Genomic DNA, 16,442 nt, shown 5'->3' on the forward strand with positions numbered 1-16,442 from the left:
TTTTCATAATCCGTCGTCGTATATGTTATATAAAATAAGTTAAATTTTTGTATTGTAATATAATTTACATCTAAATCTTTTCGAAAATGAGTAACAATATAGATTTTGATTGGTCAATCCGGCTTCACAGTAACCAATGTTTGCTCTGTCTACAATTTTTCATTGGACTATTCCTTTAATAGGATGGATTTCTAATGATCGTTGATAGGTAAAAAACAATCTTTAATTTAATATTTTTAATAAAAGATATTAAATATCTGTTAATAATCATATCTTATAAACGAATGCAAGAAATAAAAATTTTATTCGATAACTTACATTAGGGTGAATTTACAAATGACCGTTACCGGTATTGAAAATACTACCCATATAAAATTTGAATGTTTGAAACAGTTAACAGTTGAAAAATTGTCTGACTGATCAGTCAAGTATGTTCATAACAAATGCAGTGTATACTTTTATAGATATTTTTAGAATAATAATGTGTTTTGATTTGTCGAATTGAATATTATTTTGTAAATATTAATTGTTATAAGCATAATTCAGTGAGCTCAAAGGAAAATAATAGCAGAAGTCTAAGGAAGAACACACAAGCTATTCTATATATTTTCAAGAATAATTGAAAAAATTAATTATATCTAAGTACAATGAAATCTTCGTAAGTTAATCAGTATATTCATAGTATATTATATATTTTAATAAATTCTTTGTCGTATACAATATGTGTTTGTTTAACAAAATTGAACTTACAATATTAGATATCATATGTTTTTTCAATTTTGTCTCTGTTATTAAAATAATAATTCAAGAACAATACAAAGATAGTTCATTATAGCTGTTTTATTTATACATTTATTATTTTAGACGTGGCAAAATGTTAGGGTCATCTCGAAAAGCGATTAACCGTATAAGAGGTGGTAACACATCATACAAAGATCCTGTTCAAGTATACTGTCGTTTAAGACCTATGCAATTTCCTAATGATGTATCGTGTATGAGAGTTATATCAGATTCAACAATAGTAATTACACCACCAGAATCTGCAGTTAATTTTCGTAATACCACTAATAAGGAAATACAAACGACATTTACTCATGTGTTTCCACCAGATGCTACGCAAAAGGAAATATTTGATAAAGTAGCATTACCTTTAGTTGAAAATCTTATACAAGGAAGGAATGGTTTATTGTTTACTTATGGGGTAACTGGTAGTGGTAAAACGTATACTATGACTGGAGATACTTCTCAAGATGGGATTATGCCTCGTTGTTTTGATGTTATATTTAACAGTATTATGAATTATCAAACTAAGAAATTTGTATTTAAACCTGATAAACTCAATGGTTTTGATGTGCAAAGTGAAGCAGATGCGATGTTAGATCGACAAAGCGAAATACATGCTGGGCTTATGTCTCAGAAAAACAGTAAATTTGGAAAACTGTAAGTCAAATGAAAAAGCCAAATTATAATCAGTTAATGAAAAATTCGGGTAGTGGATATATTCTTTGAACGGATTATGTTTCTTAACCAATCATCCATTATATTTCAATATATTCGAAGATTATAAATATATTTATATTAATTATTTTTTATTAGACGTAAAGCAGAAAGCGACAGCGATAGTAATTCTGCTATAATTCGTGGCTGTAATGAAATCCAAGTTCTTCCTATTGAGCAAGACAATGCATATGCTGTGTTTGTTACATATGTTGAAATATATAACAATAGTGTGTATGATTTGTTGGATGATGATGATGTTAGAACTAAGTATGTTCATTGTTTATTAAATCATTGAAAATTGACAAAATTATTGCAATGTATAATGTATATTATCCATTAATACATTGTGGCAATATTTAGAACACTACAGAGTAAAATTGTCAGAGAAGATGGTAATAAAAACATGTACGTCCATGCCGTCACTGAAGTGGAAGTGAAAAGTTCAGAAGAAGCATTCGAAGTGTTTCATCGTGGTCAACGAAAAAGGCGTGTTGCTCATACTGCTCTTAACGCAGAATCAAGTAGATCTCACAGCACATTTACTATTCGTCTTGTACAGGTAATATTTTATATACATTTTTTACAAGTATATATATGTATATACACATATATTATCTCTTATACTCGTGAATCTAATATATCAGTAAATAGGCACCTTTAGATAGCGATGGCGAACAAGTTACACAAGACAAACGTGTTGTATGGATAAGTCAACTATCATTAGTTGATTTAGCTGGGAGTGAACGTACAAATCGTACTAAAAATACAGGGCAACGATTAAGAGAAGCAGGTACATAGATAATAAAATTTTTAATTCTCTTTTAGCATGTTAAATCTCATGCTGATTCCTACGAGATTTGGCGCCTGACATGTTAAAATATATTTTTGTATAAAAAACCTATTATACATATATATATATATAATTTGCAAACAGGAAATATAAATAATTCGTTAATGACTCTTCGATCGTGCATGGAAATCTTAAGAGAGAATCAAATACAAGGAACTAACAAGATGGTGCCATATAGAGATTCTAAACTTACACATTTGTTTAAAAATTACTTCGATGGGGAAGGACAAGTTAGGATGATTGTTTGCGTTAATCCAAGAGCAGATGATTATGATGAAACAATCGTACGTTATGTAGTAATAATAATAGTGCACACATACGTGCGTTCATGTAATGTTAAAGTTTATTTTAATTGCATGATTATATTATATCTGTGCAGCAAGTGATGAAATTTGCTGAAGTAACTCAAGAAGTACAAGTAGCAAGGCCCACAGTTAATAAACTTGATCTTGGCTATACACCTGGAAGAAGACAAGCAAATAAAGTATGTAACAAACAGAATTTAAGATTACAATTTAATAGATTATAAATATTGTTAATGAAATAATTATTTTGGTAGATATTTAAAGAAGCAAAAAATAGATTGGAAAAAGAAGGCCGTGTAGAAGCTAATGGTTTAGAAATTGATATTGGTTTAGTGTACAGGTAAATTTCATAATTTGTAAATGGAATTATTAATTAATTTTAGTTGTTTTATTTTCTTTAATTATTTTATTATTTTTTCTTGTTTTGTTTTTAGCTTGGGTGGACCATTCCCTGAATTAGAAATGAATAATCCACAGAATGATCAAATCATAACAAATTTAATGCACTTCTTGGAGCAAAGAATAAACAAACGAAATATGTTAAGAACTGATTTACAACAAAAGCGTAAGACATTTATTTTCATTATATGTAGTTTTATATAAATATGTAAATATGTAAATAAATAAAAAAAATATATATATATTTTTTATATATATTTATTATATATATATAAAAGCTAATAAATATTTTTTAAAAATACATTTTATTTGATTCTATTTTTTTTGTAGAAAATGAATTCAGAAAAATGCTTTCATCAATGGAAAAAGAAAATATTAGTTTAAAAGTAGATAATGCTTCATTGAAAGCTACGAACGCACAGCAAAAGAAAAAGATTATAGCTTTGGAAGGTCATCTTGGAAAAACGGAAGCGCAAATCGATAGTTTGATTTGCAAATTAAACAGTGCAAATGAAACAATAAAAACAATGCAACAGGAAGTAAAAAATAGAGACATGGTATTAAATCAACGTTTGATAGATAAACAAAGGGTCAAACAAAAATATAATACTAAGATACAGGTAGAGACGGATAAGATGAATAAAGAATTAGAAGTAAAACTTCGTCAGCAACGCGAACAACTTCAGAATCAAATGAAAGCCCAAGATGACAAATTGAGATTAGTTAAACAAATTTTAATTGACGAGAACGTTAATTCAGAAAATATTTTATCCAAGGATGTACCACCTGTTACGCCTGTTCGTGTAGCAGATATTACGAAAAAGTTAGTACCTTTTACAGAAGGAAGATCACGGAGAGACAAAACAATGGTATCAAATGTAAGGTATAGACGTTCTCAAAGCGCAGATAGATGGATTGATCATAGACCTGGAGCACTTGCTCCTCTTGGTACTGTTCTCCAACCATTAATGCGTAGAAGACGAAGTGTTACCCGGCTTACAAGTCCAAAAGAAATTACAGATGGTGCGTCTAGGTATTGCCTTGTCGCACAAGAACATGATACTGATGGAGAACTTGAAACTAAACTTTTTAAGGGAGATATTTTACCAACTTCTGGCGGAGGAGCTCAAGTAGTATTTAACGATATGGAATGTCTAAAGCAATCATCGCCAAAAGCAAGAAAACGTAGTGGATTAGAGGAAGTAGATAGTCAAATAAGTTTAACAAATCACAGTATAGAATTGCATAATAAAAGGCCACGAATAATAAATTAAATATAATTTTTACGAAAAAGAAAATTTTTTTCAAACTTTAGTATATTTTGATACAATATGATTCTCCGTATAATAGTATTACTTCAAGAGATTATATTTAATTTATGTAATATTCGATAAAATATTTTATTGTATCTATTTTAAACAGTACTAATAGTGAAGTTCTTAATATTACGAGGTACATGTTAGGATTGTATATTCTTGTAGAGAAATCGCACTAACGGTACGTAATTTTTTTATTAGATTTGAAAATAAGATTATTTTAACTTTTATTCTATTCTTATACAATAGAAATTTTAAATAATGTTTCTTTTTTTATATAAGATTAGTCCTATATTATATTTCAATAAAATATTTAATTTTTTACAATTTTATATCTGAGAATTTGATATAAAACGTTACATACTATAAGAAATATCTGAATCATAATAGAAATTATAATAATATATGTTATAATATTGTAAAACATACAGGAAAGGAAATCAATTTTACTTTTGAAGCAAGCATTAACATTAGATATATATTTGTGATTATTGATTATTATTTATTATAAGATATAAGTACAATTTAAGAATCATCTTATTACAAGAAACGTATGATACATTGAACCCGCGTATCTACAATCATATTTAATCCGCATAATGTTATATACTATAGATATTTGCCAATTCAAACTTGTTTTTTTTTATTACAAACGTTGTCGACGCAGTTGATTATCCAGTTGAGCTAATTGATTGCGAAATCCATAATTTGGATAAATATCGCGTTTTTCACGGACTATCCTTACCGCATCAACAGCCAACATATTCTTCTTTATCATCAAGTATGCTAAGACGCACGTTGCACTGCGAGATACTCCCACCACACAGTGTACAAAAACTTTACCTAATATATATGCGTATGACATGATTAAAAAATACTTATTACATGATCACGCACACATATGCGTGCGTTAGATATTTGAAAAGGTAATATTATTGAATCATCTGGAAAATTTATTTCACTTTTATATACAACCAATTTCTTATATTAAAATCGAAGCCATTTTTCCAGGTGATACAATAGTAATATACATTTGTGGATAACAGTTAATGCATGACTTTAATTATCTTTTTTATGCATGCAATTAATAAAAAAATCTTTGAATAAAATTGTATATAGTTTTTAAATGATACACATGAAATAAATTATTTTTACAATGTATTTTTATAATGTCTACCATAACTTACTATTTCTTTGATAACTTCCTTAATAATAAGATAGTGGAACCTTTTAAATTCAACCTAAACCTTTTATATGTAATAAGTAAAATTCTATTTTATTCGTGATGTGATTAAAAATAAATTTGTTTTGCATATCGAGTCTTTTTGGTACAAACTGCAGAAATTTTCTTTAAGAAATTTGTTAGTAATTACGTATGCAATAAAGATAATAAAAATCATAAAACTTGATATCTCAACATGTCTATATAAATGAATATGTACAAATGTATAAGAATTTACCATTATTAGAAACAGCTTCATCGATGAAAGATGCCGCAGTGTAGAAGTACTTGCTTATGTCAACACTTGGACAATCAGCCAGTGGTAATCCAAGATATTTTATTCTTGTATTACTATAATAATTTCTGTCGGTATTTACAAATCCAAATTTCTTTCCTTCCGCAGCATTAAGCAAGTGTGTTATACCGATCATTGCAAGATAATTTTTATTTTTTGCCGTGGCCCTATTACATGAAATTTAATACTATTGTTACAACGATTTGAAAAGACAATTGGAAACCTTCTAAAATGTAGTAAGTGGAAAAGAGACTCGTAAATTTTCATTTTAAATTATCAAATAAAATCTGAGACCTTTCATACACAAGGTGAGATTATTCTTCCACTTAATTATCCAATAGATACAATTCACATTGTGGTCATTTTTTCACTCCTATTCTATATATAAATGCAATAATTCCAATGCAAGTACTAACTCATCTCCTATAAATATTCCAGGATATACTTCATCGCAATCAATTCCTTGTTGAGCACGAAAATATTCAAGATCATCCTTGTTTGGATCAAAACCAGGTAGTGGTTTAAAATCAGTTCTCACAGAATGCAAAACTTCAGTTAGATGACGCTCGGTAGTTTCACCACCTGGTAAATGTTTCCTAAAATCCTGTTAAGAAATAACATTAGAATAAGAAAAAGGATTTTACATATTATATAATATAACAAAATCTAAAAGAAATCTAAAGAATTTAAATACCATATGACTCAAACTGAAATAAACAACAGATATAATCTTGTATATAGGCAATATAAAATCATTCAAATTAAATCTATTATTGAAAAGATATTTATTTATTGTATATGATTAATTATATTAAAACACAATAACTAATTACTGAAGATATATTCTATTTAGACACTTTTTGAATCTCACCCGATCTGCATCGCGCCACGATAGTCTCATCGTAAATATTTAAATCTAAGGAAGTGAATTCCGAAAATCAAGGGAAGACTAGTAAAGCGTACGCCTGGGAAGACATTTTATTTATTTTTAAATAGTCTTACGAAACGTTAATCAAGCTAAATCTAGTTCACGAAGATAAAAATGAACGCAACACGAAACAAAATTTCAAATGCGTACAAAAATACGTAGTTAAAACTGTATAATTACTTACATCATTTTGCAATACACTATTGTTATCCATGAAAATTAATTTAATGAAATAATTTAAATAGCGCCGTTAAAAAAAAGCTAAAAAATTAATTTATAGTTCTTATTACAATTACGTGAGTTATCCTATCTGTATATATTTATAAATCTATTTCATTTGTCCTTTCTATATATAATATATATGTATAAATACGTATTGTATATTTATATATGTTTTAAAATATTTTAGTAATTATATCTATATATATATATTTATAACGAACGGGAAAAGACCACTGGGTAGACCGAGACGTAGATGGGAGGACAATATTAGGAGGAATTTTAAAAAAATAGAGTACGAAGACCGCGAATGGAGGAGTTGCGCTCAGGGACTGAAACACAGGCGCGATTTAATATTTACGGCAATGAACTTCCAAGTTCCTATCGTCAGCTAATAATAATAATATATTTATAAACTAGAGTGATATAATTTTACAACGTCATACTAATTTTTATGCGTATATATTGAGTTATTTTAAACAAACAAATCTCTTGAACGTTTCTTTAAAAATATAATAGCAAGCCAGTGTCGCCAGACATACCATATTTTCATTCCCTACGTGTCAAATGAAATCTCTCTATATGAGCCATTTATTTTAAAAATAAAATTTGATTTCTTTAAAGAAAGCAAATTAATGTTAATATTAAGTATACTTTAACGTGATTTCTCTTCACTAAAAAACTTTTCAATCAATATTTTAATAATCATTGAGATTTTATTGAAAGAGCTTTTAATTAACGGTCTAAACATTAACAAAATGCTTAATTTCTATATTTAAAAGTGAAAAGTGTTAAAATGATAAGCAACATGTTGATAAAAGAATGTACACAGAAGAATCTTCAAAAATTATTTTAATTTGCACTTTAATAGACCACGAAAAGATAGATGTGAAAAATACAATTTTTTAAAATTAACAATTGAAGTATGAAAGGAAGAATTTGAGAAAAGAAAATTTAAGCTTAAATATGATTTACATTTGAAATCAACAAAACAGGCTAGGAAACATTTAGGAAATGTTTTTGTTTATAGTATTAATTGAAGTTATTTCCAAAATTAATTGACAATGCTATATATAAAATATAATTATTATATTTTAAAAATATTTTATCGTAATATAGGAACAAGTAGGTGGGAATCATGGATTTACTTATTGTTAGTGATGACTCATGACGCAAGTCAAATCAAATGCCTAAGAAAATATGGCGGTGATAGAGGCACGATCGGTGGTGATACTTTTTTGATATTAGCTAAAGTATATATTTTCTTTAAGGTTACTGTGTGATCCTTTCTATCGTGATTATCAAGTTGGACAATAAAACGTCAAAATGAGTTTCTTCAGCAAAGTATTTGGTGGTAAAAAGGAACCAGTTGCACCATCAACGGCCGAGGCTATTCAAAAATTGCGTGAAACCGAGGATATGCTGATTAAGAAACAAGACTTTCTTGAAAGCAAAATTGAACTTGAAATTCAAACAGCGAAAAAAAATGGAACGAAGAACAAGAGAGGTATTTTTTACTGTCTATTTACTACTTTAGCTCAATCCCAAGATTGTTTTTATTTTCTTTTATTATAACAATTAAAATTAATATCAATTTCAAGTAATTTTGTAATGGTTAAGGTCATCTGTCATTGTGATATCCTTTAAAACCTTTGTCAAGTTTTAGTTTTTTCAAATTTTTCATTGCAATTATTTGAACTTCAAATAATGCATATATGTTTGCACGTATGATTATATATAAGATACATTATTTAATATTTATTTTAATTAACTTTGAATTATCTGATATATTAATAATGAGAAATATGTTCTATATTCATATGTCATTTGTAGCGGCTATCCAAGCTCTCAAAAGAAAAAAGCGTTATGAAAAGCAGCTACAACAAATCGATGGTACTTTGTCAACGATTGAAATGCAAAGAGAAGCTCTGGAAAGTGCCAACACAAATACTGCGGTACTTACCACCATGAAAAGCGCAGCGGATGCATTAAAATCTGCTCATCAACACATGTAAGAAATTTCTTTTAATTGTTATAAGTATTTTGGTAATATATATTAAATTTTGTTTTTATTTAGAAATATGCATATTAGGACGATTACTTAAGCTTTAGGGTTTACATATGTGCATTGATGTTGTGTTATAATTAAAGATAGCTGTGTTTTCAAGAGAAAAGATACTTTATATTAATTTTATTACAGGGACGTCGATCAAGTACACGATATGATGGATGATATTGCTGAACAACAAGATGTTGCTAAAGAGATTTCTGATGCAATATCTAATCCTGTAGCATTTGGTCAAGATATAGATGAAGAAGAACTTGAAAAAGAACTAGAAGAACTTGAACAGGAACAACTTGATAAAGAATTACTTGGTATCGAATCTACAGATGAATTACCAGCAATACCTGCTACAACTGTTCCAGCTGTTCCATCTGCTCCTGCAAGAACTCGTACAAGTAATGATTCATATAATAATAAGAGTCGAATATCTAAAAGTATTTTATATATTCTATCGATATAATATATGTGTAATATTATAATTGAAATATTATTTATTTCTTACAGAAGCTAAACCAGAGGAAGATGAGGATTTAAAAGAATTAGAAGCATGGGCATCGTAATTAAATTGTATGTCTAAAAAAAAGTATTGCAGATTATTAATCTGTACATTGGTGATTTTACAAAGTAATAGCTTCAACATCTAATATAGGTACTTTCCATCAATTATTTTGAAATTCCTATTTACTATATTTTTATTTTTTTCATGGAAATGTTAAAAAGGAGAAACAACAAACAAAAATCTATATAAAATCAATTTGCTATTATAGATTCATAGCTTGTAATTATAACATTGAAGCGGAATGTGCTTTGTAGTTTTTTCTTTTATATATATATATATATTGAGTAATTATTATTATGGTACCAACTAATATATAAACAAGTTTCTTATCGCTATGGTAGCTCATTCTTTTGTATATAAGTGATAATTTAAATAATAGTTTCAAAAACAAATGCTTGCAGCATTTCTATTGTTCATAATAAATAGAGTTTTATTATATGGATATAATTACTATAAATTTGATTAATAAAATGATTAAAAATACTGCATATATATATATATATAATAATAATAATAATAAAAATAATAATAATAATAATTTATATACGAAAACAAATAGAAATTGTAAATTTACAATTTCATCATTTTTGTTGCAAGTAGCACTTAATAATACACGGAGAATGACTTATAATTATGAATTTATGAATTTTTATTGCTTCACAGACCAACGAGTATGTTCAACTCATACTTTATTATTTTACAACTTATTCTTTAGATTACAACTCATTCTTTTTTGCACAGTTTATATATTTGTAAATAAATATATACTTGAAAGTAGTATAGTGCAAATTGTATACCATATAAGCTGTTTAATTTTATAGTAGCTAACAAAAGGACTACGGGTATAAGAAATAAGAACAAAAGAGTGAAAATTAATGTGCAACTTTTTTCCTTCTTATTTTCTTTTTTCTCTCCACAAATCATCTTTTTACTTACGAGACCATAATATACTTTCTACAGTTTTTTTGTTATAAATGAAATATATATTTAAAGACCAAACGCAGTATTTTTATCGTGATATATCGCTTTGATAAGACGTAACCGGTGTGGGAATATATTTTTTATTGAGTTTACTGTTCAATGCAGGAATTGGCAAGGGATGAATATGAGGTTTCGCTGAAAACCTACATCCAGCGATATCTATTTCATAATGAGACGTTGATTCCATTATAAAATCCGTAGTAACAACGTTTGTGCTGTTTTGAAGATATTTCATTCCAGGTAAACTGATAAAACCAAGACAAATAAGTTTTTCCGTAGCAAAGCCGTACCTACCAAATTAATATGTTGTTAATAAAATAATTATGAGTAAAATATAAAAAAATATTCATCGTTTGCGTCCATTTGAACTTATTACAAATATTTACCCCACGGATGTAATGGTTCCAACAAATTCACCATTTCGATATATCGGTTCCCCGCCCCATGCCCATATATTTTTATTTGCATCGAGTTCATTAAGCATAAATAATACTAGTCTCTTGGTGACACCTACTTCTTTCTGACGTTGTAGTGCAAATTTTCCAATAAAATATTCTTTCTATAAAATGTAAAGAAAAGAAAATTTTTAAATGCCAAATTTAATATCATTTTATAAATAAATATTTTTACTTACATCCAGTTTAATGCTATATCCACACCCAGCTTCATAGGGTGTAACGAATGGAGTTAATTCTTCTGCCCAAAAGGGAATAAAACGTTCTATTCTCATGAAGCGTTGTGTGAGCACACCGACATCGCGCACTCCATAATCTTTTCCAATTTCCATTAACGTTGAGTACACATGCAGTGCATATTCTGAAGGTATATATAAACAATATCCAGATTCACCAGTATGTGTAAATGCCATGACCATTACATCCGAGGCATATGCTACATTTACCGTCTGTATAATGGAAGTATAATTTTTAAATTTACATATTTACATGTGACTAAAATAAATTTGGTACTTATTGTGCCACCAATAAGTTGTAAGTACCTTGTATGTGAAAGGAAATAGATTAATATCTGAATTAGAAAGTTCTGACAGTAATTCAGTAGATTTAGGTCCTACCATATTAATAACTGTATATTTTGAAGTCACATCATTAAGACCAACAGAATGATCATGCGGTAAATGCCTATGTATTTGAAGAAAATACATCTTCAAAGTAAATTATTTTTATAATAGTAATAATAAGATAGATTATATATAAAATCGTATTAATTAAATTATACTCAATAATAATTTGTCTATGCACGTACAGATTATACAAAAATCAATAAAACATGATTTCAAATATTATTAATTACCTGGACATCCATTGATAAATACGCGTTTGTTGTGAAGTGGGTGAAACCATAAAATAACTATTTTCTGCTTGTCGAACTAGCATACAATCATTTTCATAGCCACCTCTTTCATTTTGCATACCTGTGTGCACTATCCCACCGATTGGTATGTTTGCATTATTGGAACATAATTTTTGAAGGTAATTTACTACTTCCAAACGACTAGACTATATAATTAATTAAATGATGAATATTTAAATTTTGACATAATTAGAAAAAAATATATTTTAATAAGTTTTCTGAACTTACTTTAATTTCAATTTTAGAGAATGAGCTCATATCTATTATTCCTACACCCTCTCGACATGCTTGAAACTCTTCCTTCATGAAGTCAAAAAATTTAGGTTTATAAAAACTCCCTGATGGCATAACTGGTTTTTTTTGTCCTCCTTTGGAAGTAGTATAATTGAATAAAACAAAATACCCTGCATGTATTGATATAACAAAAATAAAAAATAAATTTACTCACGAACGTAGTTCGAATCAAAATAAAGTGGTCGTTCGTATGCCATTTTAACACCAAATATAGCCCCGCGTTCCTCAAGAACAGAATACAGTGGCGAACAACGTAATTTACGAGCATATTTGTATTCGCTTTGATGAGGATAGAGTATAGCGTAATTTCGTCCAACTACTTCCTTAATTCTTTGCTGCAAATACTGTTTATTATTATGCAGATCTAAAAATCTTTGCACGTTAAACGGAAGGAGTTCTTGGGTAGATTCACCATTTATTAAGCATTCGGCGACTTCTTTTCCAATACCTCCCGCTCCTTACAAAATTAAATGAATTATTAAAGTTAGTAAAATGCTTATAAATATCAAACATTATGTATACCGTTTACCTTGGAGTGAATTTCCATTCATTCCCACAGCAACAAAGTAGTTTTTCACTTCAGGGCTTTCACCTAAAATCCATCTACCATCTGGAGTAAAATTATCTGGATAATTATATACATTTGGTTTCGGTAAACTTTTCAAAATTGGTATTCTATGTAAAACCTTATCCCAGAGAGGTTTCCAATGACTAGGATCGTCTTTTACATATTGCCTCCAATCCTTAGATGAAACTAATCCAGTTTCAAATGCAGGCTTAGCTTCAGCTTCGAACCAACCAATCAATAAACCTCCTGTTTTATATGAAATAACTTTACTTCATATTTTGATTTTATTTAAATTACAATATATTGTAATAATAATATTATTATCCTCATAAATTATTTCAATTGAATTATACAAAATATACCTTGCCATTCTCTCATATACGAATATGAATCAAAATCTCTAACGCATGGTAGATTCATTTTCAAGTCTGATGATAGAGGAGGTGTAATTGCATAGAAATGTTCTGCAGGATACGCTGGTATTCTAACGGGTGGATTACATCTTAAACCTAATTCTCGAGCCCACTATATTGTTAAAATTAATATCATAAAGTAAATGTCAATTGCCATATTTTAATTAAACGAATAAATATCATCTGTTTTACCATTCCTGCGCAATTAATGAAATATTCGCATATGACCATGCCTTGATCAGTTCGCACACTTTGTACAGCTTTGTTTTTAGTGTAGACTTGCTCTATGCGACAATTTTCAATATATTTTGCTCCTCCTTGTTTGGCTAATTTAGCTAAAACTTCACAAATAGTACTGGGATCTGCTACTGCATCTTCTGGTACCCAAATAGCTCCTTCGATATCATTTACATGCAGGTAAGGATGCAATTGTTTCAGATGGTCTTTATCTAATATCTGTATGCAGTAATTTTTAATTATCTGCGTTAATTGTATAATATTACATATCATATTGTATATTATATTTAAATAATATTTACCTCGCAATGCAAACCAGTTGGAACATTATAAGCCATTCTCCTTTTTAAAGCTATTAATCTATCTTTAGTTTGCGCTAAATTTATGCTCCCGCATTGTTTCAATCCGATATCATATCCCATTTCTTCTAATTTCTGATATAATTTAATACTGTAGGATATCAAGTTTCGGTGAGAAATGGGTTTGAATAAACCAAGTGTTCCAGATCCAAAATGTGATGTCCCACTACCAATCCTATAAGCATTCAAGGTATAGTAATGATTTGGTTTGTAAGTAATGAAATATGAAATAACAAAACTAATTGATTAGATTGAAATGACCTGTTTTGCTCCAGTACCAGAACATCGTTCCACCCATTAAGGACAAGGTGATAAGCAACAGAATTAGCAACTGTCCCTGCACCTGCAATAACAATCTGCGATTGAGATGGCAAAGTAACATTTTCGCTAGAATAATTTAAGTAATTTCTGGGATTATTAGCATCGTGACTAATGTAAGTAACTTTTTTATATCTATAAACTTCATTTTTATTGGTTAAGCATGAATAGTATTTTCTACTCTTTCTTGTATCTTTCCTTTTTAATAACAATACGCGAATACATATTTTACGAAGGTGACTTAACATGAACTTTTTTTTTGCTTAACGTTAATTTAAATGGTTTATTAAAAAATGAAATGTCAAATTTTAAAGTCTATTCAGAGACTTGACATGTATAGCATACTTCGTCGATAAGAAATATTAAATGACTACGTGTGTGCTATTATTTAAAACTTATTATACAATTGTAAATTCGTGTAAAGAAATAATTTAGTAACAGTATGTTTAAATCTAAAATTGAATATCTATTTTAGACAGGGAAAGAAGATCAAAACAAGAGATATTAATTCCAAGTAAAAATTTAATGTTTTACCTAAATCTAGAAAAAATAATTTTTCATATAACGTGAAACACAATTGAACATTGATTAAAATTATTATAATTTTTGCAACAAGTTTTTAAACAGGAAAGTTATTTTTTTTTTTTATAAAAAAGAAAATCACGGTACATCGTATGATTTATTCCGTGTCCACTGTTCGAACGAGCCCGGGAAAATGTCGATCAATTTAAATCGATTTTCTCGATTTTCAAATCAATTTTTTATTTTGATCTTCATTTGAATAATTAATTATAAATAAATTTGATTTGATAGTTTTTTTAATGTCATTTAGTGAAATTCTTTTCAAATACGATATGATTTGGTTAGAATATTAATGTTTAAATTTACAAAGCCATGTGGACAGCTATATTAACATTTTTTCTATCAAAAACGTCATGGATTTTCCTGTTTGTTGTATTATACATTACTGTTTTTATTATAATCTCAGTAAGACTACAATAATAAAATTATAATATTATTGAATTTATTTGAGAGAAATTGAATTATTATAACCATTTAATTTCAGAATGAAGATGAAAGAGAGAAATTAAAGAAACGTGTTAGTATTTTAAATTTTTAAAAAAGATACAATAAAATATTCTCTACGCGTTATATACTGAAATGACAGAAATTTTTCTCTGCAAAATTTTACCACTATATTCTATAATTAAAAATAAGAAATGAATTTTATATAAACGTTATCTTATATTAACTTAAAAAATATGCCGGTAAAATTTGGTGAAGAAAACTAGAACACTGAGTATGCATATATACATTTATTAATTCTTTTTTTGTATTATCATTTCATTATAGATTTTGGACGAAGGAAAAAACATCGTAATTACTACATTTAATAAAGTAATTTATTATTACAGATTATTTTAATTTTTAATAAAATATATTTTTATATATATATATATATCAATTTTTAATTATTTTATATATCCTTATGAATGATAATGTACTTAGAATGAAGAAAACATGGATATAAAACTTCAAACACTTTCCGACAAACTTACAAAGAAGGAACGTATGGTTAGACCTAAATAATTTGATTATATGTTCTATAAATAATTCGTAATTTTGTTATATCGTATACTTTTTTTTCATTAATATTTCACTGATAATTTAATTTTTTCTCTCATAAAATGGGATAAAATATAGCTAAAACAATCGCAATATAAGATAAAAAGCGTAGAAAATGCGTTGAACGATATAGAAAGTAAAACTTCAACTTGTCGAAATCGTTACAAATCTTTAATAAGCGATCTTAAATTAGATGTCCATAAAACCGAAGAAGAGGTTTGTTTATTCCTCTATGAATATTTTTAAATTTCTTATTAATATCTCACATAAACATGATTTTATTATTAGGTGAAATGTTTGCAAAGTCAAGTTTCCAATTTGTCTCTTCGACGAGAGGAATTAAAGAAAGAGGCTGTTAAGGTATTCCAAATTAAATTAAAATATCCATAATAAAAAATTATCTGTTAAAAAAAAAAATATAAAATGACACACTTGTGATGTTGTCATTTTAGCAACAAGAGGAGTACGAAACAATGCTCGCACGTTTCACCAAAGATCTGGAAAATAAAGGATCAGGATGTGGTACATCGACATAAATCTTTTTGAAATGAATTTTAATATTTGTTTCATGTGTATATATTTTTTTCTTTTATATAGTTTCTGGCTACGAGAAATCC

The 16,442-nt window shown here is 27.8% G+C and overlaps 5 protein-coding genes across 9 annotated transcripts; 3 read left to right on the plus strand and 2 right to left on the minus strand.

Moving 5' to 3' along the window:
* Positions 1–21: 21 nt before the first annotated feature.
* Positions 22–4,705, plus strand: LOC107068126 (kinesin-like protein KIF23). The gene is made up of 10 exons (XM_015324220.2): positions 22–658; positions 865–1,440; positions 1,597–1,767; positions 1,861–2,059; positions 2,152–2,290; positions 2,435–2,634; positions 2,730–2,834; positions 2,910–2,995; positions 3,090–3,220; positions 3,385–4,705. Exons 1-10 carry the CDS (start codon positions 648–650, stop codon positions 4,326–4,328), a joined length of 2,562 nt encoding a protein of 853 aa, XP_015179706.1. The 5' UTR covers positions 22–647; the 3' UTR covers positions 4,329–4,705.
* A 142-nt stretch (positions 4,706–4,847) lies between these two features.
* Positions 4,848–7,245, minus strand: LOC107068124 (dual specificity protein phosphatase 3). Of its 4 annotated transcripts, XM_015324215.2 has the most exons (5): positions 7,000–7,245; positions 6,759–6,852; positions 6,304–6,491; positions 5,831–6,054; positions 4,848–5,213 (listed from the first exon to the last, which is right to left on the minus strand). In XM_015324215.2, exons 2-5 carry the CDS (start codon positions 6,786–6,788, stop codon positions 5,017–5,019), a joined length of 639 nt encoding a protein of 212 aa, XP_015179701.1. In that variant the 5' UTR covers positions 6,789–6,852; positions 7,000–7,245; the 3' UTR covers positions 4,848–5,016. The 4 variants fall into 4 exon arrangements, with proteins under 4 accessions (XP_015179701.1, XP_015179702.1, XP_089031395.1 ...); XM_015324216.2 differs by lacking the exon at positions 6,759–6,852; XM_089175269.1 differs by lacking the exon at positions 7,000–7,245 and having other exon boundaries at positions 6,759–6,978.
* Positions 7,246–8,099: 854 nt separating this feature from the next.
* Positions 8,100–16,391, plus strand: shrb (charged multivesicular body protein shrub). Of its 2 annotated transcripts, XR_001475970.2 has the most exons (8): positions 8,100–8,541; positions 8,868–9,045; positions 9,235–9,494; positions 9,604–9,748; positions 13,979–14,071; positions 14,157–14,315; positions 16,114–16,185; positions 16,278–16,391. XR_001475970.2 is itself a non-coding variant. In XM_015324213.2 (4 exons), the coding sequence occupies exons 1-4, from the start codon at positions 8,361–8,363 to the stop codon at positions 9,657–9,659; spliced, it is 675 nt and encodes a 224-aa protein (XP_015179699.1). In that variant the 5' UTR covers positions 8,101–8,360; the 3' UTR covers positions 9,660–10,289. The 2 variants fall into 2 exon arrangements, 1 of the variants encoding a protein (XP_015179699.1); XM_015324213.2 differs by lacking the exons at positions 13,979–14,071; positions 14,157–14,315; positions 16,114–16,185; positions 16,278–16,391 and having other exon boundaries at positions 8,101–8,541; positions 9,604–10,289.
* LOC107068122 (pyruvate dehydrogenase phosphatase regulatory subunit, mitochondrial) lies at positions 10,531–14,699 on the minus strand. Its single transcript, XM_015324212.2, has 12 exons — positions 14,143–14,699; positions 13,825–14,056; positions 13,478–13,741; positions 13,235–13,397; positions 12,834–13,118; positions 12,459–12,761; positions 12,239–12,378; positions 11,951–12,156; positions 11,637–11,778; positions 11,274–11,543; positions 11,026–11,198; positions 10,531–10,929 (listed from the first exon to the last, which is right to left on the minus strand). Exons 1-12 carry the CDS (start codon positions 14,445–14,447, stop codon positions 10,668–10,670), a joined length of 2,745 nt encoding a protein of 914 aa, XP_015179698.1. The 5' UTR covers positions 14,448–14,699; the 3' UTR covers positions 10,531–10,667.
* Positions 15,462–16,391, plus strand: LOC107068125 (uncharacterized). The gene is made up of 6 exons (XM_089175249.1): positions 15,462–15,467; positions 15,553–15,597; positions 15,709–15,774; positions 15,904–16,041; positions 16,114–16,185; positions 16,278–16,391. The coding sequence occupies exons 1-6, from the start codon at positions 15,462–15,464 to the stop codon at positions 16,359–16,361; spliced, it is 411 nt and encodes a 136-aa protein (XP_089031375.1). The 3' UTR covers positions 16,362–16,391.
* Positions 16,392–16,442: the final 51 nt, after the last annotated feature.

This window comes from Polistes dominula, unplaced genomic scaffold (genome assembly GCF_049000335.1).
Source record: "Polistes dominula isolate Pdom_NZ unplaced genomic scaffold, Pdom_raw_medaka contig_82, whole genome shotgun sequence".
Taxonomy (NCBI): domain Eukaryota; kingdom Metazoa; phylum Arthropoda; class Insecta; order Hymenoptera; family Vespidae; genus Polistes; species Polistes dominula.